General features: G+C 33.1%; 1 protein-coding gene across 1 annotated transcript in view; it reads left to right on the forward strand.

The window, feature by feature from the left end:
* Ca-alpha1T (Ca[2+]-channel protein alpha[[1]] subunit T) overlaps nucleotides 1–27,181 on the forward strand; it is a 295,869-nt gene that overhangs the window by 98,750 nt on the left and 169,938 nt on the right. Inside the window, exon 5 of the mRNA XM_017899591.1 lies at nucleotides 4,065–4,236. Coding sequence (XP_017755080.1) covers nucleotides 4,065–4,236 — 172 coding nt within the window. The remainder of the gene's footprint in view (nucleotides 1–4,064; nucleotides 4,237–27,181) is intronic.

The raw sequence follows: 27,181 nt of genomic DNA on the forward strand, positions 1-27,181 counted from the left end.
ATAGTGCAATTCAAATCTTAAAGCATAACAGTTCTTCCTCTCATCTTCTCTTCTAATTTTAGGAACTAATGATTCCTAACCTCATTTATAGAAGTTACATAACCTATAAGAATTCGTATTACTTTCAACAGTAATATATATGTACAAATATCTCCAAAACTTTGTATAGTGTAAATTCTCACCAAAAGTTAATTTCTTCTTTATATTTATAAATTATCTTTACAAAGAAGAATTTCCTCGTAGCATAATTTAAATTAAAAAAGGAAAACGTGTATTCTTCCTTCTCCTTTTTTTAAAATTAATGATTTATTGTTTCTTAACTTCGCTTATAAAGCTTATATAACCTGTAAAAGTTCACGTTTACTTTCAACAAAAATATCCATGAATAATAGTATAAAAAGGTATATTCAAATTAAGCCTATTCTCCATGATAAATGTCCCCACAAAAGATTCTCATTCCAAATTTAAATTCTTCCGCCTATTTATACGCAGAATATCATTAGAACGAATTTTAAAGAAAGGCCGGAATTTCTTTCTTCTATCTTCTCACCTAGTTTATTACTGGTGGTTCCTAACCTCACTTATGAAACTCGAATAACTTGTAAAGATCCATACAACTTCCAATAATTGTATATCCATGGTCTTCTTACCTAGTTTATTACTGGTGGTTCCTAACCTCACTTATGAAACTCGAATAACCTGTAAAAGTTCATATAATTTCCAACAATTATATATCCATTGTATATCCAAATATATTTTGAAAAGTCGAAACCTTGCAAATGCAGAAGGATATATTCGAGTTAAACGCATTCTCAATAATAAATATTCCTATGAAAAATTGGCGTTGCAAACTTCGACGTATTTTAACACGAAGAGCCACGGTATAATACTCGCGATTACGGTGTTTGTACGTCATATTACAGTTAATACCTCGATCGATCAATCAGTGGTTGTTATTTTTCAATTTTACGAACTTGTTATCCACCGCTGACTGGAAAATATTTACTATGCAAGTGAAACTCCGATGACACAACTCTTCGTATATACACAGTAGCTATCACAGGTGTTCGAGTGCTATATTTTGAGGGAGTACTGTAATTCAGCAATTCTGATTTTAATAAAAATACGTGAAAAACACGAGTTACACATGGACCTGTGGCGGCATCATTCTCACTCTTGCCACCAGATGGAGCCCAGGTTTAAAGAGGTTAGGGATTTTCTTTTCGGTAAATCTTCCGTTTCCTATATATGAGCCGTTCCCTGCACAAATTGATTAACTCCATAAAACAAAAAGTGGAGAAATGCAATGAAATAATGTATATTGTTTTTTAAAATTCCCTTTATAATTTAAATCGAAATAAATATCGTAGAATGCATAAATACAAATGTAACTTTCATCTAACGGTATATAAAATTTATAAGAAAAAATAGCCTAAAGGTAATCGTTAGCAATGTTACCATTTTTATGTTATTGGAAGACTTAATCGATTTGGCAAGTGAGAAAAGTAATAAATTTAAATTTTACTAAATTTTACTTAAATTCTGATAAGACGGCACTAAAAAATTCACCGTTATCATTCATGGCTTGCTAGTGCATTTGAGTTGCATTATTGCAACGATTTACATTAGAGTACGGAGTTAATCAAAGTGACCTCTGAAATAAATTATTTATTATTCAGTGGCCAAAAAATTTTTGTCGTTTAACGGTGTTAATCTTAATTATCATGGAAAGTTATTCTAAATATAAAAAGTTATGACTATACCAAGTGCTTTGACACTTAAATTTAAGAATTTTCAAAAAGTGGAGTTAATCGATTTGTGCAGTGAACGGCTCATATATAGGATCGTATTGGTGGGGATCTAGAATAATATTGTTTCACTTAATAGAACAAAAATAAGCTTTAATAAAATAACGGATTAATGTAATACAATGGGAATTAATAAACCCTCTAACAACTATCTTACTTCTGATTTCAACTGACTTTCAATACTGATTCTAAACTGCTAACCTTAAATTCTGACTTCAAACTGAAAACTGAAACTGATTGAAACTGAAAATTCACAACTAAGATTTGCACCCTTAATTAAACCTTGCACTCTGTCTTCTTCCATACCTAGGCTTTCTTCCTCAATCACGCATTTTTCACGTGACCTTGATGGGTCAAGTAGTTCAAACACAGGACGCATTCGTATACTTTCACTCGTTTCTCGCAGTCGACTTTGTCATAAACATCCCTTACATTCAATCCTCTTGTACGTGGTTATTTTCGTTCTATGCACCAAACACTCTTAACCCTTTGCGGACGAGCGTCACATATATGCGTTTGCCATCAGTTCGGCCGAGGAACGCATATATGTGTTCCACGTAAACGCGTTACTATGGCCGAGAAACACAAATATGCGCTCGCTGTTGCGACCCTAGGCCCCCACGTTCCAAGTTAAGTGGTGGACTGCTTTATGTCCTTATTACCAATATCGTTATGAACGAAAATCGTGTTTAACACGTTGGGTGCCACGCCGGTTCCCAGGGACCGGCGTTAGAGTTTCCGTTCGGACCCGGCCGGTCCTCAGGGACCGGCCAAAATTAGGACCAAAGAGTGCTAACTTTGGTATTAAATTTTTTACCATCTTTGGACCTAATGTTTGGGAATTCTTGTTATAACAATTGATTCAGTATCTCTGAGTTTTATGAATACTTCGTTCGCCGCCGGTGGCCCACTTGATGGCCGAGTCTGGGCCTGAACAGGACGGCAATCAAAACGGGCTGGGCACTTAACGTGTTAAGCAGAAATGGGCGCTGGTAGTTTTGATTGACTATCGCGGCAGCGACTCGGCTCCACAGTACGGTTTAATCAAAACCGCTCTGTCCGCAAAGGGTTAATATTCTTTCAGGGCCGCACTCGTTTTATTCCTACATGTGTAGCATTTCCAGACATTCCAATAATAGTATCCCCGTTTAAGGCAGGGCCTTCTAGGTAGTCTTACTGACGAGTTCACTAGCAGACCCCAGAACGAAACACGTCCTCCCTTCCTTTTCCTTTCGTTCTTTCTAGCACTATTGCAACCGTAGAGTAGAACCCCTACAGACCAATCTCATTTGCAGATATTACCTCACATAGGTAAAATTATTACGTACAGTTACAGTCCGATCTTCGTTTTTCTTTAAACGTAACTGTACAATGATGCGAGTCAAAGTGAAATTTTTCAAATAAAAGATGTTAAATTTTTAGTTCTCCGTCACCCCAGAGTAAAAATTTCATTTTATTCTTTCAAAGCCATTTTTTTCTACAGAAAGATTACTCCATGTGTAACTCGTTATGCTATACGCACACTCGGGTTTTCATTAAAATCCGAATTTTTGGGTTCTTTTAAAGTTCTTTTGAAATATAGCGTTCAGCTGTGGCTTCCTTAATCCCTTGCACTATGGTTCAATTGCAAAAAATAATGCAGTGGAAAGGTATCCAATTTCAATTAACTATACCTCTGATTCGCGATGAAATAATAGAAAAATTGTGGAATTTCTTCGAATCGCACGTTGAAATACGTTAAATATAATTTTGGTCACACGACGAGTGTATAATTCTAATATCCGGTGAGAATTCGTGACGAGTCGGAGTCGCTATTGCAGTGCAAGAGGTTAAATAAAGAACCGACATCCCAATTGAACTGATATTTTTTCCCGGCAGTCCGCGACAATTATACTCTCGGTGAGTTACAGTCGTGCCATGAATGAACTTGAAACGATGTATTTCTGGACGATCGAGATGAAGAAATTATGAACGGATCGATTTAGACCCGCGATACACCGAGCACTCGGGTATCTATAACGCATCCTTCGGTTCCTATTCGTATTTTTACTTTTCGGGCGCGCTCCTCTACCCACCGCGGTATACGCGCGACACTGCGCCCTCTGGCGACGGAAATAGAGAGACCCTTTGTTTATGTAGTTCGTGGCGAAGCGCGACGACGACGCCATTACGGCGCGCCGCGTAAACAACGGAGAGTTTCTAACGGAACTGAACCGTCGCGATCCTCGCGGCTTCTTCTTTTTCCTGCTCCAACAGGTATGCGGATCCTGGTGATGCTTTTACTCGACACTCTTCCTATGCTGGGCAACGTGCTGCTGCTGTGCTTCTTCGTCTTCTTTATATTCGGTATCGTCGGTGTGCAATTGTGGGAGGGCATCCTGCGACAACGGTGCTTCCTGAAGGCTCTACCCAACGTCAAATATCCCGAGTAAGTCTCAAAGCTACCGACGCGCCATCTGTTATTAGTCCGCTACGTATTGCGTACCCGTGACGATCCAGTTCGTCCGGTTCGTTTATTATTACGGCTTAACTCGCATCGATTCCGCATTTTCTTCTCTCTTTCTCTCTCTCTCTTTTTCATCTTTGTCTTACTCACCCACCTCGTCTCTCTTTTTGATCCACTTCTTCTTCGCTGCGTAATCGCCGAGTGAACGTTAACACGCGCGTACGACTCTTTCATCTTTGTCTTACTCACCCACCTCGTTTCTCTTTTTGATCCACTTCTTCTTCGCTGCGTAATCGCCGAGTGAACGTTAACACGCGCGTACGCTAGGCTGCATTGCGCTGAGATAAACGTCGGCCATACTCTATTTCCAGAAGATGGCGCAATACACGGACACGCGACTGGATAAGTATTAACTCAGCTATCGAACGCGCGCACGCGCATACCGTATTGCTCGCAGCGAATCGTTTGCGCTTTACTCTTTTCCCTCTTTTCATACCAGTTTCTTCACCTGCCTGCTTCTTACGTCTGAAGACTACACGGGAGAAACACGCGTGTCTTTTTCCGATGCTTTGCCGCGTTTTAGTTCCTTCAGTTCCACTGTGGGGCGAGTGCTTCTTTCAGATTCGGAGAGGGGACACTCGTTAGCTCAAAGTAACGTAGGTCCTTGGAAGAGGAATCTTGCGAAGGATCATAGGTCTTTGGAAGAGAAATCTTGCGAAGGATCATAGATCCTTGGAAGAGGAATCTTGCGAAGGATCATAGGTCTTTGGAAGAGAAATCTTGCGAAGGATCATAGGTCTTTGGAAGAGAAATCTTGCGAAGGATCATAGATCCTTGGAAGAGAAATCTTGCGAAGGATCATAGGTCCTTGGAAGAAAAATCTTGCGAAGGATCATAGATCCTTGGAAGAGAAATCTTGCGAAGGATCATAGATCCTTGGAAGAGGGATCTTGCGAAGGATCATAGATCCTTGGAAGAGAAATCTTGCGAAGGATCATAGATCCTTGGAAGAGAAATCTTGCGAAGGATCATAGATCCTTGGAAGAGAAATGTTGCGAAGGATCATAGGTCTTTGGAAGAGAAATGTTGCGAAGGATCATAGATCCTTGGAAGAGGAATCTTGCGAAGGATCATAGATCCTTGGAAGAGAAATCTCGCGAAGGTTCGAGGGAACTTTGAACTTCGAACTCACTGATGTCGCGACAGTTTATATTTTTGAAATATCCAGCAGTTGAAATTCGTGTCTCATCTCGAAGTCGAGTAAAGGTTATTGCACGTCGAAAATGCTCCTGCGTGAAAAATGAAACGTTTATTTTACCGACAGTTTTGGTACTATGGAATTAGTACTGGGTGTTCGCGTTATTCACGTTATGCACCTTTTCAAAAATTATTGTGATCGAAAAAAAACGAAAGAGGACAAAGTGTTTCGGTTTTCTATGGTTAATAGGACACTGCATAATAGTTGTGCATATTTACGTTATTTTTCAAAAAATTTTGGTGATTTTAATCTTTTTAAATGAGATACTATACTGTACTATGAGATTTTTGTGGAAGCACGTGTCAAGATATCTATCGCATACTGTACAATGATTTTCAAGGTCATATGAGATCAGAAATGAAAGAAATATTTTGTATACTTTGGATTGAGATTATGGGTTTGTAATTGTAAAATAACTACATACAGGGTGTCTCAAAAAACGTATGTACACTTTAATACAATTTATTTGTACTCTTAATTTGTAATCCCCCTAAATATATACTGTTATATTTTTATAATCACGTAAAGTATGTATACATTTTTTTGGGACACCCTGTATATGGATTCTCTTTTAAATTCTTTCGTTACTCAAGGAAGGTATATCTATTTTCGAGTGCTTCTATAGAACGACTGACCGACTCGTGAGAAAGTATCAAGACGCCCAATTTTTATCTAATGTTTATATAAACATTCGTTTTTGGAATTTAAGTCTTATAAATCCTAGATCGATTTTAGTAGATAACTAAATTTATCTTTTCAACACTTCGTGACATTATGTTTGCGAATGTTTCTTGGTTCGTGCAATGTGACCAGTTGTTTCATCATCTGCTGTTAAAGTGTTTTTTCCTGTAATACTTCATTGGGATACACTTATAAGATCTTCAAAGCACATAATTGCAAGCTTTTTAAGTAACTCACAGCCCAAGTTTAATTGGTTTCTCACGAATAACGAAATATTAACTATAAATGACAATTAACTATAAATCAAGATTCGACTCTAATATTATAGTGAAGAGCAGTCATAATGTACACATATGGTTTAACGAGAATTTTGTTAATACAGAATTTTTATAAACCTAATGCTATAAAACATCAAAATTTTTCTTTCGTTTCTTACTTTGCATGACCTTGGAAATCATCGTGTAGCATACACACGTATCCTTTCTTAGACACGTTTCCACGTGACATAAAAGTCTACGCCATATTTGCTTTTAAAAATTAAAATATATATTACGAGAATTTTCCTAACAATTTTGTTAATACAGAACTTTTATAAACATAATGTTATAAAACATCGAAATCTTTCTTTCGTTTCTGACCTTATATGACCTTGGAAATCATAGTGTAGTATACACACGCATTCTTTCTAATTGTAAGACACGTTTCCACGTGACATAAGAGTCTACGCTATATTTGTTTTAAAAAATTCATCTTCGTCATAGAAAACTATAAAAGACCATAATACTCTGTCCTCTTTCATTTCTCCCAAATCGCTATAATCTTCGAAAAAATAATCTGCACATGGAATCTTAAAATTGCTATCTTATGCAATCGGTCTTACCATGTTTTTCCCCTCTAGTCTTCGAATGTAACAACTTTTCAGTTTTCAAAACTCGTGGAAGCTCTACAGACTGTACGGTCATATCGTGGATACTTCTTGCTCGCAAACATTTTGAATTTCATGCTAATTCTTTCCTTCTCGTGGCCGGTGAAGCTGGTCGACGCAGCTCGACTTGGAAACGGGAATAAGGCAATCGATGAACAAGCACTTTGCGAATATTTTTCTTCGACCTTGCTTTATTTCGGGTTAAATAGCTTCGTGCATAGTTACGGAATTTTCGTGACCGGTGTGTCCCACTTTGTGGCGGACCACGAGGTTCTCGAGAATTCCGGCGCTTCCGTGTTACATCCCCGGGAACGAACGCGTTCGTTATCAGATATATTACATCCACCTCTCCGCTCGTTTATTTTCGGCTTTACATACGTGTATACCGATATCCATTCGCTGATTATTTTCACATGGTGCTCCTCAAACACTCGCGTGAAGAATCTTCCAGTGCTAAGGGTCAATGTTATTTCTTCCACGAGACGTAAAAAGCATCAGCCGATGTTTCAAAACCTTCGCACAGAGTTCGTATGTATCTTTCTAATATACTCCATTATTTAATAGCAAATTCTATCCAGTGATTTTCCAACGAATTTTCAATTTCAAAAAAGTATTATTCCCCGTGACGTCTCCTTGGCACTGAGGTTTTCACCGCGTAATAGATCCGTTAAAAAGAGAAATTCTGAAAAGGTTCAAACGGACAGCCGTCGCGTAGGTATATACGCGAGCGTGTCTCCTTGACCTTTCCACGAGTAAATCTGCGAAAACAATATAGCACGAACAATATACGAAGTAAGAAGAAAATTCGAAGATTATATCGGTAAAATTAGAAAATAATTCAACGACACATAGGATATTAACGATAAACACGTTTATCGGAGATATGAGCCGCGGTGGCGCTAGTGAGTTAAGCGGGCGTCTTAAGACCGTCGGAACGCTTGCTCGTGAAAGGGTTAAAGGAACATTTGCACACGGTTCATTTCCACGCAGTATGCTGTGAGATGCATGGCGATATAGCTCGAGTTGTCGTCGCTAGGTATCGCTTCGAGTAAATTGAAGTCTCTCTCCACTCGGCACCTTTCTCTATCACACGGTACTCTTATACTTCACCTTCTCTCTGTGTCTCTGTTTCTCCCCCTTCTACATGACTCCTAACTCATCGACGTGCCATACGGTATCCATACGAATCACGTATTGCAGAACGTGCAACCCGGTATGGTATCGACGAGAATGTTCGAGAATTTCGATCGAAAAAGCCAATTTTCGGCTCGTATTATATTTCGTGCATGTCCTCGAGCTATAAAAGCGGGATTCATTTATTCGCGCGATATACGGTGGCTGGACGAGAAACAGGGGGAATTGCTAATGAACGCAAACTATTTAAAACGGACCTCAACACGCGCTCAGATGCTTTGCGTTTGCCGAGGTTACGGTTAAATGTTTTATAACCGCTTTCGCGCGTTTCATTCCCGTATTTAAACGCTTTTTATATACACGCAGATTACGACATAGGACTGCTGTTCTATACAGGGTGGTAAATAAACGAAGGGACATACTTCAGAGTGACGATGTACAGGGAGTCCGGGATTGGTTGTCGCATTTTGTAATTAACGATTAATCGAGTAATTTATTTTGCATCTTTCAATTTCTTTTTTTTTGATCAGTATTGTGAAATTTGTGAAATAAATAATTTATAGTACGTTTAAAATATTTTTATATTTAAAACAAAAGACACATTTCTTGGTTAATAATTTTGTTTCTTGAATTAATTTTAGGAATTTTTCGAAAAGCCTAAGTAATTTTTAATTTCTTAATTCTTGTAAAATTACGTTCTTTACTTTTTTCCTTTATTTTTTAATGTATAGGGAGTCCGATATTTTGTAATTAACGATTAATCGAGTAATTTATTTTACATCTTTCAATTTCTTTTTTTTTGATCAGTATTTTGAAATTTGTGGAATAAATAATTTATAGTACGTTTAAAATACTTTTATATTTAAAATAAAAGACACATTTCTTGGCTAATAATTTTGTTTCTTGGATCAATTTCAGGAATTTTTCGAAAAGCCCAAGTAATTTTTAATTTCTTAATTCTTGTAAAATTACGTTCTTTACTTTTTTCCTTTATTTTTTAATGTATAGGGAGTCCGATATTTTGTAATTAACGATTAATTGAGTAATTTATTTTACATCTTTCAATTTCTTTTTTTTTGATCAGTATTTTGAAATTTGTGAAATAAATAATTTATAGTACGTTTAAAATATTTTTATATTTAAAACAAAAGACACATTTCTTGGTTAATAATTTTGTTTCTTGGATTAATTTTAGGAATTTTTCGAAAAGCCCAAGTAATTTTTAATTTCTTAATTCTTGTAAAATTACGTTCTTTATTTTTTTCTTTATTTTTCGTTCTAGATTCTTGTTTAAAAGTATAAATATATATTTGAAACCTTCCTGGATCTAATTAAAAAATTTTCTTTTTGGTATATAGGGAAAGTTCACTGTATTATTCATATAGGAATAACGCAATAGCAAAAGTATTGAGCGTTTTGAGATGTTAACCCTTTGCACTCGACAATTTTTTAGCTAAAGAAGAGTAGGAGTTCGAAGCTTTTTTGCTATAAAGTCGATGATATTTTTTTTAGCAGGAATAGTACAATAATTGACACGTAGAATTATTTGATTTCGATACCTCGCTCACCGTTACATTATCTTAAATTTGACATATTAATTAATACCGATCTTCGAATTTTTATCAAATGGCGACTGAAGGGCTCCTCTCAAGTGCAAAGAGTTAAAACAGAAAATTCAGCTAATAAATTCGGCAAAACATTTGTAAACGAACCCTTAATTTTTCGATTTCAGTGATTTTTGAACACCTAGAAATGAAGATTTGGAACATCTTTTCTCTTAAACACACATAAGGGATGATTTGCCTGTTATAATGCCGAAAATTTTTCCCAAGTATCTCGGAAACTGGAGCAAACCAACCCTCGTACAAAGGAGAAATCTTGTTCCAAATCTTCGTTTCTAAAATATATTAACCCTTTGCACTCGGCGATCTTTTCGTTACAGGAAAATAATAATTCGAAAATTTTCTGCCATAAAGTCGACGATATTTCTAAAACTATAAATAAGAAATCGTATGCAAATTAAAACGTAGAATAATTTTACAGGTAGCCCTCCTATAACACGGTAGATAGGTTCCTAGAAAATTCCGTGTTTTGTGAAACCGTGTTGTACGAGACCCAGAGCCAGTACAAAAAGGGGGGTTACGTTCCTAAACTAAAACAAATTTTAAACAAACTTTTTTTTTAATTCTACATAAACAACTTAATTTTTATTAAAAATATAAATGTACGTACAACACAAAACAAAACAAAAAAAGAACAAACAGAAATATTATTTTAATTTAACTCAATTTTAATTTAATAAATTTCTTCGTCGTCACTGCTCATGTAGAAGTACAGTGTTGTACAAAGGTTTTTGCAATTTTCTTATCATGTTAGAGCGAAACCGTGTTATAGGATGCCGTGTTGTAGGAGGATTCCCGCAATTTATGGATCGTGTTATAGTGAAACCGTGTTATAGGATGCCGCGTTGTAGGAGGGCTACCTGTACTTCGATATTCCAAGCATCGTTGAGTAATTGTGAATTTGATATATTAATTAACCCTTTATACTCGACAATTTCTTGGCTAAAGAAGAGTAGGGCTTCAAAAATTTTCTGCCATATAGCTGACGATATTTTGTTCAGCAGTAAATAAGAAATCGAGTAATAATTAAAACGTAGAATTATTTGCATACTGTTACATTATCTTAAATTTGGTATACTAATTAATATCGATCATCGAAATTTTATCTAATGGTGACTAAAGGTCACCTCTCGAGTGCAAAGGGTTAACATCCATTTTTAGAATCTGATTAAATGGTGACTGAGAGGCGCCCCTCGAGTTAAAAAATATTTAAAAGGGTTAAAAAATCATCAAAATCGGAGAACGATGGGTTCACCGAAAAGTTGACCAAAATTTGTAACAAATTTAAAATATATTACACGTTTCAACCATGAATATCGATGTCTTAGATGAGTTACAGTGGAAGATCCACTTTCTGATTCCTAATTTCATATGTATGTCGCGTTATTTTTATTTTTGGTAATTATTAGAGTGTAATATACCCTGTTTTAATTTCGTTCTCACTAGTTCTCGAACATTCGAAAGATCTTTCTATAATGACAGGAAGGGTAAACACTTGTGATCCTGAGCAAAAAATACTGGTATTCCAATATCAATGCAAATAGCTACTTTTTCGTGTAAATTGGGGTAGTGTAACGTGTGACGAGCAGCTTCGCGTTGGGGTTGCTTGTCTCACGCAAAGGGGTTGTTTGTCACGGGTATTGTAAATAGCGAAACTTTTATTAAAACACATGAAAGATAAATGGATGCTTTTAAGAAAGATTTATTCGTAAACGCAACATGGGAATTTGTAATGCAGTATAGTATACAACTAGGGCAAACCATACTTTTAAAATGGCAGAAGGTCTTCGCTTCCAGAGCAGACACATGCACCACATGAGCCATTTCAAGCTATTTAATGTTGCGTAACAGTATCTTTTTGATTTTCCTCCAGAGCTACGACTTTCTACAGTTGAATGGGACACGGTCTGGGAAAAGATTTGGCTTTGATAAAAATTCTGTTTATCACGATATTTCTAAATTAAAATCTTTTTTCACGAGTTACCGCTTCCCCTCTGCCTCTTTTCTTTCTCAGCATGTTTCTCTCTTTCTTGAAAGGAATTTCTGCCAGAATAGCAGACGTCCATTTCCGTCTATTCTTTCATGTCCTTTGCTATGTACGTGAAATTTTGTTCTGCGACTGTGGTCGTTCTTTGTGGATGTGTAAAAACATGATCGATAGCAAGCGACAATGGCTGCATTTAATTGAGAAAATGTTGCTTAATTTAAATAATATAATTAAAGGAACTCTGTACGAGATAATCAGCTCTGATTTATTCGTGACAACCACCCCTCTACTTACCATTAAGAATGAATTGCTGAACTGCAACGGAGAGTAATATTCATGAAACTGTCAGAAAAAATTATGTCCAAAAAGATGTACAGATTGAGACAAAAATTTTCAGAATAATAGGCTATACAAAAGTCGAGGTTACATTTTTGTACAAAATCCGCAATCTTTTTCATTGTTGTCAGAGTATTGTTACAATTGCGAAACAATTGCGTCGTAGGATGTCATATTTTATTAAATTGTAAAAAGAATTATTACTTTATTTTTGTTTAATTTTAATTCCAATAAAGATGTAAATATAGCTTGGTCAATAATAATCGAATTACTATCATAAAATTATTCTGAAATTATTATCTAAAAAATGTGGAAAAAATCAAAAATATATCCTATACAAAAGTCGAGGTTACATTTTTATATAAAATCCGCAATTTTTTTCATTGCTATCAGATGCGAAAAAATTGTGTCGCAGGATGTCAAATTTTATTAAATTGTAAAAAGAATTATTACTTTATTTTTTTTTAATTTTAATTGCAATAAAGGTGTAGATATACCTTGGTTAATAATGGAATTACTATCATAAAATTATTCTTAAATTATTACGCAAAAAATATGGAAGAAAATCAAAAATATATCCTATACAATATCGAGGTTACATTTTTGTACAAAATCTGCAATTTTTTTCATTGTTATCAGAATATTGTTACAATTGCGAAAAAATTGCGTCGTAGGATGTCATATTATATTAAATTTTAAAAAGAATTATTACTTTATTTTTGTTTAATTTTAATTCCAATAAAGATGTAAATATAGCTTGGTCAATAATAATGGAATTACTATCATAAAATTATTCTGAAATTATTACGCAAAAAATATGGAAGAAAATAAAAAATATACCCGATACAAAAGTCGAGGTTACATTTTTGTACAAAATCTGCAATTTTTTTCATTGTTATCAGAATATTGTTACAATTTCGAAAAAATTGCGTCGTAGGATGTCAAATTTTATTAAACTATAAAAAGAATTATTACTTTATTTTCTTTTAATTTTAATTGCAATGAAGATGTAGATACAGCTTGGTCAATAATAGAATTACTATCATAAAATTATTCTGAAATTATTATACAAAAAATATGGAAGAAAATCAAAAACATACCCTAGTGAATCTTTTAATTCTTATTTAACAAAAGGTATTTAAAAAAGTTATATAGATTAGTTAAATTACTTATTTTTTATTAGTTTAGTTTAATCAGTATATTTCACTAGTTTATTTATAAAGTCACTTTCAGAAAAGAGTATACTTATTTATTAGAAAAAATTCATTATTTGATGAGGAAATTGTACGAAATGTGATAATTATTCCACGAGACAACCAGCCTCTGGCACCCTTCCGTTTATTGGAACAAGAGTTGTGCTTTATTCAAATTCCCCTAAATGAATATTTATTCGAAATGATTATTTAAGCAACTTCTTTGCATCTTTGAATCCCCCTTGAATGATTCATTCGGATAATTCGTTGTTTGTGACGAATTATTTCACAAACTTTACGTTCAATTTCTGTAACAATATTTATATACTATTTTCGTATATTATATCATATACATGTGCAAAATAGGATACAAACAATACGTTGAGTAAAAGTTAATTCCAAAGTTGACACATTTCCATAAGTGATAAACGTTAAGCACGGTGTCACAGGAATAAACTTTTATTTGATTAAAAACGTGACTTTTATTCGGTAATCCAAGATTAAGCTCGGCTCTGATCGAAAGAAAGCAAAAGCTCTTAACGTGTCTCGAGCTGGGAGAAAATATCGTACAGTATTACTTCAAAGTGTATAACTTGGTACAGTTTCATAAATAATAAATAACGAACACGGTATACAAATAAATCTTTTGAAAAAGGTTATTTTTATTTCTCTAATTGAAATACAATTGAAATTCTCGCCGCGTTTTATGTACTGATACAATATAGTAGAATATTCACGTACAGTCAATAATTTCAAATAAAATGTTTATTTGCAGAAAAATAACAATTTGTATTGATTACTCGATTCTTTCTTTATATTATATTTTTATTTCTTTTTATATTATATTCTCCTTTCTATTTTCTATTTTCTTTATATTTTCTTTGTAACTTTCTTTTTTTATAAGTTCTTCTATATACTTTGGTTAAGTAACGATGCTTAATTTTGATCGTTAAGGATCCATTAACGTAATGTTAATTATCTCTAACGATTCGTTAATTAACATAAGACCGAAAAATAATATTTTCGAATTTATAAGATATTTTCGATAATACAGTATTTATTTAATTTATCTCAAATTTTATTTTACCATATCGCAACTCATTTTAATCCTTAACTGATATAGTAAACTGATATGTGCGAGTCATGTCTAATTTCAAGATAATTTTATTTTTCATATTTTAGAAATGTATCTTTACCCTTCAAGACTCAAAATACGAATTGAAATTAAAATACGGTTAAAATCAATTCAGAGTTAATTCGTTGCTCCAAATTATTTATGAGATGAACTATTGTATAATACTATATGAGCCGTTCACTGCACAAATCGATTAACTCCACTTTTTGAAAAATCTTAAATTTAAGTGTCAAAGCACTTGGTATAGTCATAACTTCTTATATTTAAGATTTTTCCAAAAGTGGAGTTAATCGATTTGTGTAGTGAATATTTTGCACTATATTAGGTAACCTAATTCAAATCTAGCTCAGACTACATATACAGTCATTTGTTATCCAATATAATATCGGTTAAGGGTTAATGCACCGATCTAAATCACGCTACTATAGCCTACATTATATTTTTAACGCGTTTCCATAAATAATATTTTGCAGTGCCGGCTCGCAACTGCTTTATGAAGTCAAAAAGTTTACTTTTGAACTCCGAATCGTTAAGAGTTTTCGCTTCCCTCGGTGAAATCGAAAAAATTGCGTCGTAGGATGTCAAATTTTATTAAACTATAAAAAGAATTATTACTTTATTTTCTTTTAATTTTAATTGCAATGAAGATGTAGATACAGCTTGGTCAATAATAGAATTACTATCATAAAATTATTCTGAAATTATTATACAAAAAATATGGAAGAAAATCAAAAACATACCCTAGTGAATCTTTTAATTCTTATTTAACAAAAGGTATTTAAAAAAGTTATATAGATTAGTTAAATTACTTATTTTTTATTAGTTTAGTTTAATCAGTATATTTCACTAGTTTATTTATAAAGTCACTTTCAGAAAAGAGTATACTTATTTATTAGAAAAAATTCATTATTTGATGAGGAAATTGTACGAAATGTGATAATTATTCCACGAGACAACCAGCCTCTGGCACCCTTCCGTTTATTGGAACAAGAGTTGTGCTTTATTCAAATTCCCCTAAATGAATATTTATTCGAAATGATTATTTAAGCAACTTCTTTGCATCTTTGAATCCCCCTTGAATGATTCATTCGGATAATTCGTTGTTTGTGACGAATTATTTCACAAACTTTACGTTCAATTTCTGTAACAATATTTATATACTATTTTCGTATATTATATCATATACATGTGCAAAATAGGATACAAACAATACGTTGAGTAAAAGTTAATTCCAAAGTTGACACATTTCCATAAGTGATAAACGTTAAGCACGGTGTCACAGGAATAAACTTTTATTTGATTAAAAACGTGACTTTTATTCGGTAATCCAAGATTAAGCTCGGCTCTGATCGAAAGAAAGCAAAAGCTCTTAACGTGTCTCGAGCTGGGAGAAAATATCGTACAGTATTACTTCAAAGTGTATAACTTGGTACAGTTTCATAAATAATAAATAACGAACACGGTATACAAATAAATCTTTTGAAAAAGGTTATTTTTATTTCTCTAATTGAAATACAATTGAAATTCTCGCCGCGTTTTATGTACTGATACAATATAGTAGAATATTCACGTACAGTCAATAATTTCAAATAAAATGTTTATTTGCAGAAAAATAACAATTTGTATTGATTACTCGATTCTTTCTTTATATTATATTTTTATTTCTTTTTATATTATATTCTCCTTTCTATTTTCTATTTTCTTTATATTTTCTTTGTAACTTTCTTTTTTTATAAGTTCTTCTATATACTTTGGTTAAGTAACGATGCTTAATTTTGATCGTTAAGGATCCATTAACGTAATGTTAATTATCTCTAACGATTCGTTAATTAACATAAGACCGAAAAATAATATTTTCGAATTTATAAGATATTTTCGATAATACAGTATTTATTTAATTTATCTCAAATTTTATTTTACCATATCGCAACTCATTTTAATCCTTAACTGATATAGTAAACTGATATGTGCGAGTCATGTCAAATTTCAAGATAATTTTATTTTTCATATTTTAGAAATGTATCTTTACCCTTCAAGACTCAAAATACGAATTGAAATTAAAATACGGTTAAAATCAATTCAGAGTTAATTCGTTGCTCCAAATTATTTATGAGATGAACTATTGTATAATACTATATGAGCCGTTCACTGCACAAATCGATTAACTCCACTTTTTGAAAAATCTTAAATTTAAGTGTCAAAGCACTTGGTATAGTCATAACTTCTTATATTTAAGATTTTTCCAAAAGTGGAGTTAATCGATTTGTGTAGTGAATATTTTGCACTATATTAGGTAACCTAATTCAAATCTAGCTCAGACTACATATACAGTCATTTGTTATCCAATATAATATCGGTTAAGGGTTAATGCACCGATCTAAATCACGCTACTATAGCCTACATTATATTTTTAACGCGTTTCCATAAATAATATTTTGCAGTGCCGGCTCGCAACTGCTTTATGAAGTCAAAAAGTTTACTTTTGAACTCCGAATCGTTAAGAGTTTTCGCTTCCCTCGGTGAATAGTTGCGGGTTTATGTCCCTCAAGTATAACTTAATCTTCTCCCACCACTCTGTATAAAGTATTCCTTGTTCGCGAGCTATTTTACGGTTATGGAATTTTTGCCGGGGTAGATACTAAAAAGAAACGGTACATAGTAGTTAAATAACCGAGCGAAGTTTCGTTGAACGGTAAAGCGAAAGAATTTCTATATACATAATCGATTAACGAAATTCCTCGACTTCTGTTTCAATAGTAGCGATACCAACCTTGCTGAGACTGGAACAACGAAGATCTACGAAACGATTTTGATAACCGTCCAATTTTTTTTTCTCTCTCTTACAACTGAAAAAACAAAAGAAAATAAGAAAAAAAGAAAAAAAAAATAGAAAAATAGAAAGCTAGACATTAGACGTAAGTACATGACCTTAGGGGGCAGTGACAGGCTATTGTTTCGCTGTTGCAGGTTACTCTCGGACGAGTACTCGGTTCGATCACGCATTTAGTAAGCTCTAGTAGAGAACAATGTGCTATGCATATATCTATATACATATCTAAATCTATATAAATCACATAATATGCATAGACGTGCATCCATGTGTGCATATATGTATATACATGCATACGTCACGTGCATATGTATATATTTATCTCTCTGTTTGTTTTTGATCACGGTACGAGTGTACAAATGTATTTATAGTGTGTACCAAATATAGAGCATGCCACCTTGTCCAGAGGTGAATAAAATACTATTTCGAATTTCACGGGACAAAGAAACGGAGACGTACTCGAACGAAAGTTTCGGCTGGAAATAAACGCGATTCTATACTACGTTTCGCATCTACGTAGTAATTGGTTAATGGACATCGATAACGAAGAAAGAATTATTTTCGAAACGGTATTTTACCCGTCTCTGCATCTCTAATCTGTCGTGTACCGTCGTTTTGTATACTCGTGTCATAACCCGACACTGCGGTTACCGCAGTCTCCGGCGATTGTGTATATATGTCGTTTGCAACGTACGCAGCTTGGAACGTACGACACGAATGTAAACGATCAGAACTTTTACTATGGAAATTACTCTGTGTGTACCTACATATATACTTCGCACAGTGTCGAGCTCGAATGTCTTTCCACGTGTCTCAACGACGTGTTTCAACTTTCTTCCGATTCTTCCTTCTCAGTGCACGAAAAATCGATGTTCTCTGTCGTCCTCTTGGTCTCGATACTCGCATCGCTCTTTCTCTCTCTACGCCACGCGTCTCTAACATCCTTCACTTCCTTCCATATCTATCTCTTTCTCACTCGCTCTATTTCCCCCACCACTCCGATTTATCTGTCTATCTTTCTAGATCTCTCCATCTCTCCTACTTTCCTCTCCGCCGAGTTTAATTAACACGCTCAACGATATCTCTATACGACTCTATATACGTATTGTTGTTACAGTTGTTTACGGAGATCTCCGCGATGTCGCTCCCGTCGCTCCCGTCTCCGAACTTGTTATTCGCTCCGCAGCGTCGGACAGTCTCTTTCTACTTCCCTCTCTCTCACTGTCTTTCTCCTTCCCTTCCCTTTCGCGTACGTATTCCAAATCCCATTTATTTTCCTAACGCTTTGTTCCCGTCGTCCTCTGTTCGCGCTGGTCATTCAACCACCGAACAATAGCAAACGGTCGCGAGAGTGGGATGAAGTTTATTTGAAAAGATCCAGTTTTGCTCGCAACTTCCGTGGCCGTACACGGCCGCGGTTTCGATTATAATTTCGGCGGCAAACGGCCGCCGGGACACGGCATTTCGCCGTTCTGCCCACTTGCACTTCCTTTCGATTAAACCACGCGGTTAGGGAACCGGGCTCTTCCCGGAGCTCCAAATCTATCCCGGAGCTAATTAAACGCGCGATCTACTCGCACGGTCTACTCCTCCCGGTTTACGTAGCGGCTATTTTGAATCGTTTATCGACTTCTGCACCGGCGTGTTACGTACTTTCGGCTCCTCGCCGCACCGTGCCTCGCTAAGCCGCCGAGCTCCGGGTTTCAGCCGGGGTGCAAGCGTGCACGTATAACGTGTTCCATGTACGGCATGTTTCTTCGGGCTGCGGTTTCATTGGATGCGTAGTCGTACGTCTGACTTGACCGACGTACTAACACGAACTACTCGTAGCTCGTTTCACTGGATGTGTTTGGGTCGCGCTGTATAGCGTATTGTCGTTAGAAAATTCTTTGTATGCTTGTTTTATTTGCAGGACAAAATGGTATAGAATAATTTGTCGAAATTTTTCCTTTTCTTTAGTAATTTTGATATATAATCTGTCACAAAAATATTCGGGTACTAGTATACTTTTGACTTCTGTTTTGTGTTTAAAATACATATGACTGAAGCAATGAAAATGACAAAATGGTATAGAATAATTTGTCGATGTTTTTGCTTCCTCTTAGTAATTTTTATATATATAGTCTGTCGCAAAAATATTTGGGTATTAGCATGATTTTGACTTGAGTTTTGTATTTAAAATATATATAGCTGAACTAAGGAAAAATGTTTAACGTTATGTTAAAATACAGTCCATAAGTGTTATATATACTTTATAAATTTAGGTTAAAATAACTAACATAGCAATTCTTTGTAGAAGTACTGAATTTTATAGATCTTTTGTTTAATTATGCTGGTTTTAAGTTTTTTGATATATTAAAATATATTTGTTATTAATTTTTACAGTATTTTTTTTATCATTGGATGGTGCAAATTTTGCATAAGTATAATCATAAAACTACGCCGAACTCTCTTAATTCTTAATCTTAATTTAATAATTTAAATTTGCAACGTATCTAAATATTTTTTCAAATTAAAAATGTATTTTTCTTTGATCCCTCTTTATTTTAACTACAAAATGTATTAAATGTCTGAATATTTTTGTAACATAGAAATTTACTTTCTCCTGATATTTTTTTAAATATTTAAATAATCTTACGTACTAAAATAAAATTTTTTTATGTTCTCGCATTTATTTACTGTATGTTAAAATATCGTTGAACGTGTTTTTAGGGTCAGATATATTTATTTTAGATGCAAGATATAGAAATCAAAATTGCACTTGTGTCTGAATGTTTTTAAGATCGACTGTACATGTATGTTTGTTTTAATTCGGAAATTGAAGGAATTTCTTTATTCGTAGTTATTATAGCGTTATATACCCTGTTTTAATTTTACTTCGGAGGTTATTGATAATTATAATTTATTTATTTGTTGTTTAAAATGAATGCAGCAAAGATGGAGGTTGAAGAAATAATAGGATGTTTTTGCAACAATTTTCTTTAACATTTCCACTGGTTTAGTTGTCTCATTATATCTTAATGCTTTCAGAGATACTCGTTTATTTCAATTTGTAAATCAAAGGGGAGTTTTCATTATCCCTTTGCCTCTCTTGATAATTGTTTTTTGATAATTATCGAATAACGTGTTTTAGTTTATTTGTATTTCCAAATAATATTCATACAAAATAATTATTCGTAATTACACTGATTTGTATGAATTTAGTTCTATAATTTAAAAGAAATTAAATGAATTTATGCAATGACAGAACAAAAATATGTTTCTGTAGGACTTTCTTTTGAGATTTTCATTGATTTGATGCAAATTCATTTGTATTATTATATTATATCATTATTGTAATAATTAATATTATACATGTAGTTGTATTTGCTAGAAAATTTATATGAATATAAATTTTTGGAAAATTTTACGTCTACTTTAAATTTTGGTTTCATCATTATTATTTATAGAATGCTACCAAAACAATTTCAAATACAAACTTCGTTTGTAATATTATATTATATCATTATTGTAATAATTAATATTATACATGTAGTTGTATTTGCTAGAAAATTTATATGAATATAAATTTTTGGAAAATTTTACGTCTACTTTAAATTTTGGTTTCATCATTATTATTTATAGAATTCTACCGAAAAAATTTAAAATACAAATTCATGAGAGCCTTCAGGTTTATTTCAGTTTATGGTATATTTCAACTAATACTGCTATATTTATACTGATATAATCCATTCATCTTTCCAAGTTTTTTATTTGAACCAAATAATAATTAGTTAACAATTTTAACCAAACGTAACCAAATAATTTTTTTAAACACGTTAATTTAATAATTCCTATATCAATAAAAATTCTCAGGAAAAGTCTTTCAAGATCTCATATCTGGTATTCGAATAAAATTTTCTAAGTATCCAATGAAAAAATAGTTCAACATTTCAACAAAAATTTCTCTTTTCCCTTGCAAGTGTTCTTCAATCAACGTTTACAACGGTAAAATGGTCGATGAACAATCTCAACCGGGTTCCACAGTATTCTAATTAAAGATGCAGATATTTATTTTATTTAGCCGAATGGATGCAAAGACGTAAATATATTTTCCCATCCTGTCGACGAACGGGAGAGTTACCTTTCGTCGTAAAGAATGGCACTGTTTAACACTAAACCCACCATGGTCAAATGCCCCGTGATTGAGGACAAAGTGAAGCTGTGAGAAGGTGGAAAAACGAGAGAAATTGAAAAATTTATTAGGTATAAAAGGAACCTTGAAGACGAATGATTACAATAACGTTGGAGTATGGAAATTTGAATCATAGTTTTAAAAAGGGTCACGTGGGCGATGGTAGGTTCAGTGTTAAAATAAGGCCCGAGATAAAACTCTAGGATCGTCGTTCACAGTAAGAGTGAGTTCATAGTGGGAGATATGGACCGTTTATTTTGAAAGTGATGCAAATCCATTTTCCGTTGTTTCGAGAAAATTAAGGGTTAGCATATTCGTCAATTAAAAAATATAGGTTAAATATGTCAGGTCTGGCAATGTTTCTATTAATTTATCAATATGTAATTTGATTATATAAATTTCTTTTAGGCGAATTTAACTAAAATAATGTATACTTACGGACTGCAAATGGACTCACGCCGCTTTTATAATTAGTCAATTGTAAAAATCATTTAATTTCAATGTTGAAAAATTAAATATCACTTAAAATATATTTCGTATAAATCCAATTTTGTTTACAAATAATACCAAGAAATAAAGTAGGAGTAGTATTTTTTATTTTGAACGTTAATTATATTTATATATTGTTAAACTTAACATAAGATATTGCTATTATTTATTTATGCTCTTCATGTGGCAGGGTTTTGAAATATTCATGATGCACAGGAGGTATATAAAGTAATAACTGCTCCATATCCTTATATTTTTCGTATGTAATAGGCCTGGAATCGTGATACAAAGGCGCCAGGGTGATTTTTTCAAATTTTCGCGGTCTTTCCTGACATGTAGATGATAACTCTAAAGTTTTAAGTTCCATATTCTCCATTGATGTTTTCAATTGTCATAAAATAATATCGATTTACTATTTCTTCTTACCTATATCACTATCTGATGTTAATACGAAATTATCCATTTTTGGAGGAAAATAAAATAAGTAACCAAAAATAATAACCTTCGACAGGTGAAATAAAACAAATGTAGCCACCAGTTGCCACTGATCCCGCCACCTGTCTATGAAAATTGGACTTACACCACTTTTATAATCAATGATTACGCAATTTCTTTTATCAGCCAATTTTTAATTGAATAATTTTGCCGTTCAAAAATTAATTCAAATTTTGCCGTTCTTCCCCGACACGTAGGTGATAAATCTAAAGTCTTAAATTCTATGTTCTCCATTGATGTTTTATATAAACTAGTATTCGTTGCACTTTTGCAAAACCTCATTCAACGTATTTCCAACCAATTTGCCTTTTCTTCATTAGTGTTTCTTCTTATCTGTTCTTTAATTGCGTCTTGTAGACTTCGTTGAAACGAAATTCTCTCATTTCATTTCGTGTAAAATAAATTTATTACGTTGTCTACATTGTTTTATAACATCATAATAATCCTATGGAAATTGGACTTACACCACTTTCATAATCAATGGCTACGCAATTTTTTTTGTCAACCAATTTTAAATTGAACAAAGCATTGGCATTTTTAAAGATATTAAATGGTAACTAGTCATAAATAAAAAGTTTATATTAAATTAAGTATAAATTACGCGATGTCTCATTTTAAAAAAATGGACTTACACCACTTTCAAAATAAACGGTCCATATATTTACTCCTCCCCGTATGTGTGTAATTATTAAACTTCCGCAACGAGTTCACTCGTTTTACTCATCGAGCAGCCATTTTTAAACAATATGTTCCCGTTTTTCCCGGCTGATAGGTAAATATCGATTATTCCAATAAACAATTTACAGCGAAATACATACTGCTCCTCTGTAACCTCCGTGTAACGTCACGCATATAATTCCATAATGCCACGAATATGGCGTAATAAATGTACAGTCGAAAGACTTCACAAATTCCCCAAATGCAGCAGATCGCAAGGATATTTATCGATATTTCGATATTTATATTTGCCATACTTAACGCGAATCTCTGACTACGTCCCACTGACCGAATTCTCCATTCCGTTTCGAAGAGATCGTTTGGTACCGTTTTCAAGCACTCGTGGAAGTGTACATTGTAGTGACTCACACGGCTACGCAAGATCTAGACAAGATCGCACTCGCACATTTACGCATTCAATGCAACGACAGCCTCATTAGCCGTTCGATTAGCTGCTCTTCTTTTTTTCCCTTTTTATTTTTATTTTTTTATCAGAAGCACGTTCAGCACCATCACGAGCACACGAGCACATAACATAGCTGTGCCATGTCTTAGGCCTCGGCCACGTGCATTAGGGTAGTCCGATGGGTGCACGTGCGCCATTGCCGATGCAAAATCGTTCAATGCGTTATCGTATTAGCGAAAGATCGGTGCTTAAGGGGGTATTCCCATTTGCTGGCTCGGAAAAATTGACCTTTCCTCAGTAGGTACCCTTAAAGCTCGAACTTTCGAAGGTAACTTCGTGAAATGGTCAATTTCACTTTTTAGCTTCTAGATTTTACCGATTTAATTCAATTTTTCCCGCGGTTTATTTTATTTCTTTCCTCGTTGTTAGTTTACTTCCTTTTCTCTGTTGTTACTAAAATTTTTATTTCGTTATTCTTTTTCAGTCCTTCGTCATGGTAGTATTATTCGACTGTCACAGTTGGGCAGTATTTAATTCTTGATTCCATCCGTGAATTTCTTCCTTTTTCTTCTTTCCTTTGAAATAACGTTTTTATTGACACGCTATTTTTGAAACAGATTTTCCAATTGGTGCCGAGGTCCGTGCAGTCGCGCGATGCGTATGTAATATTTTCTCTTTCCGCCTGCAATCGGACAAATATTTTTAATCTTTGATTCCTTTACGGATGAGAAAATTGAAATAGCATAGATAAATTCGTCTTTATTTTTTAAAACGTTATTCTTTTTATCGAGCTAAATTAGAAAGACGAAACGCTTGTGAAATTTATGGACTTGAAATACGAATAACCGAGTACCTTTTTCAAATTTTCGAAAATTCCTTTGAGCCCGAGCATGCTTACGGTAATACCCCTTTAAAATGTTTTAGACGTTAGACTCTCGTTGGCAAATAGCGACACTGGTTTTTGCATGGTTCCACTTCGCAAAAACAGCAACATATGGTGATTTTACGACGATATTTCGCGCGTTATGTACGAGCGTAACATTGTTAATAATTTCGCTTTAGGCGAGCGCTGAATAAATTCGAGGATTTCCAGTTTATCGTATCGCGTGTTTTCGCATGCTGTTTTCCATGATTTACTTGAGCGCGCGATATTGATCTAACTTCCACGTACTGGGTGCTCCGAAAGTGTCTCCATCCGTGATTCCAATGCGAATTACAGCGTATACAGTTCCGATACGATGACTGATGTTTAATGTCTGTAATGTATCTTTAATCCATGCAGCGACGATGGGAGCGTATGATCCGATACATTGACGGGATTTGGATTTAGTGCGGCTGCCATTCGCATCGATGCCACCATTAATTTCGCATAATTCGCGCAGATGTCGCGTCAATCGATTGATTTCCAGCTCGCGTGTTTGTTTCTCTGTTATTTATATAACTTTCAAAGCGGTCTACGTGTGAATAGTCAAGATACATATATATATGTATTTTACTAATATGCAAGCTCGTGTATTTCGAATTATACTAAATGAAACGATTTGTTAAATATTTTATGACGTACTTGGTATTTTACCGGTATGACGTTAATTTTGAATTCCAATTGATCAAACGTTCGATTAAACGTTTCTAACCCTCGGATGACAGACTGTGCAAGTCTATTAGGTCATTTTTGATTCGATGCTTCCTATACTAAGTTAATATTTTATTATTTATGATTTCGTTTTTTGAAATAATTTTAGTAGATATTTATTAGGTAATTTTAATTACTATACATATATAATTTTGGATTCTGTGGAAGTCTATTAAGTCAATTTTGATTCGATGCTTCCTGTACTAAGTTAATATTTTATTATTCATGATTTCGTTTTTTGAAATAATTTTAGTAGACATTGTTTAAGGTAATTTTAGTTACTACACATATATAATTTTGACTTCTGACGCATAAGAGCAGGAAAATAAAGAAAGTATATTTATTTATCAATATTATTGCATGTTTATTGCATTGTTATTGCAAATGCGTGAAATTATGAAAACGATAAAATCATAGGAATTGTAATATGTAACAGAAATCATGCAACAGAGTCGTAAAATAATTTTAAAAAGTGATGAAAATAATTTGAAATAAAAATTGGAAATTTAAAACTATGAAAATTGCATTGGATGATAAAGAAATTGAAGCTCAGTTTTCTTTTTTCTTTGAAGCATCTAAGTATTGTATATTCTCTGGATTATTTAAAGGACGCAATCATAGTTTGCAGAGGGTTAAATATCACTATAAAAATTTCTAACAATTGTTTGTTTAAAGTGGTATAATTTATTAACTAAAAAATTGTGGTAATAATATCATTTCTTAAATGACTCAATCATTGTCTGCCGAGGGTTAAACATCACTATAAAAATTTGGAACAATTCTTTGTTTAAAGTGGTGTATAATTTATTAACTAAAGAATTTTGATTATATTGAGATAAATATTTTAAAAGTATTAAACAATTAGAATATCAAAACAATTAGAACTTATGAATTTTCACACAAATAATTACTAGAATACATAATTGCACGAGTATTATGACGAACATTAGAATTTTAAAACAAATTTAAAATGTGCATACGGAAAGAAAATGGTTCAGATTAAATCTCAAGTACTTTTCATACACGTATTGTTGGTTAATTCGCGTTTTTCTATCGTAAATTTCGATTAAAATAAGACTTAAAGTGCCTATTTTTTCGTTAAGGTGAAAATAAAAATTAACATATTTATAGCGTTTCGTGTTCATAAATATTGATACGGTATTTTAGAATTATTACATGTTACAGAAGAATTATTTAATAAAACAGTTCTATGCATTTGGGTCAGTTTTCGCTACCAAATAAATATCGTTTTCGAGTTTATAGAATAAAAGGGTTTCGTGTTTCACATTGATTTTTAATCTCTTGCTCCTTCGGCAAACGTTATTTTAAGATGAGAATTTCTGAAAGAGATTTCGAGTTAAAACGTTTAACTTGTAAAAAGTTTTCGCTTGTTCAATTTATTTGCCATAAGTTTTAACAATTTTATTTTCTAAGAGAATAATTTAACAAATTTTTTTAACATAACTTTGCCAACGGATTAATATTTACCAGCGCTTTTAAACGAATTTAACAAAAATTCATCCTTTTTTAAAATTAAAGAGAAAATTTATCAATAATAAATTTCTAGAAATCGTGAAATTAATATTTCTGTAAAATAATTTTATCGCCATTATAATATCGCTGATACAAACATATTGATTTTTCAGTAAATTTTTTATCTTTACATATTACATCATATGTTACATATTCACTTCTTTAATTGTTATATTTTTAAAAAGATTTATTTTCGAGTAAAACAGTAACAATATAACGATTTCAGTATTTATAAATAATTATAAAATTACTTTTACTAATAATAAATTCTGTTGAGTATTTTCTTACAGTAAATTATTTACAATTTATGATTTAATATGCGACGCATTTTAACAGTTTTAATATTTTTTAAAAAATATACCGTCAGTGGTAAATTTTA

The sequence above is a fragment of the Eufriesea mexicana genome, unplaced genomic scaffold (assembly GCF_001483705.2).
Source record: "Eufriesea mexicana isolate 0111107269 unplaced genomic scaffold, ASM148370v2 scaffold953, whole genome shotgun sequence".
NCBI lineage: Eukaryota > Metazoa > Arthropoda > Insecta > Hymenoptera > Apidae > Eufriesea > Eufriesea mexicana.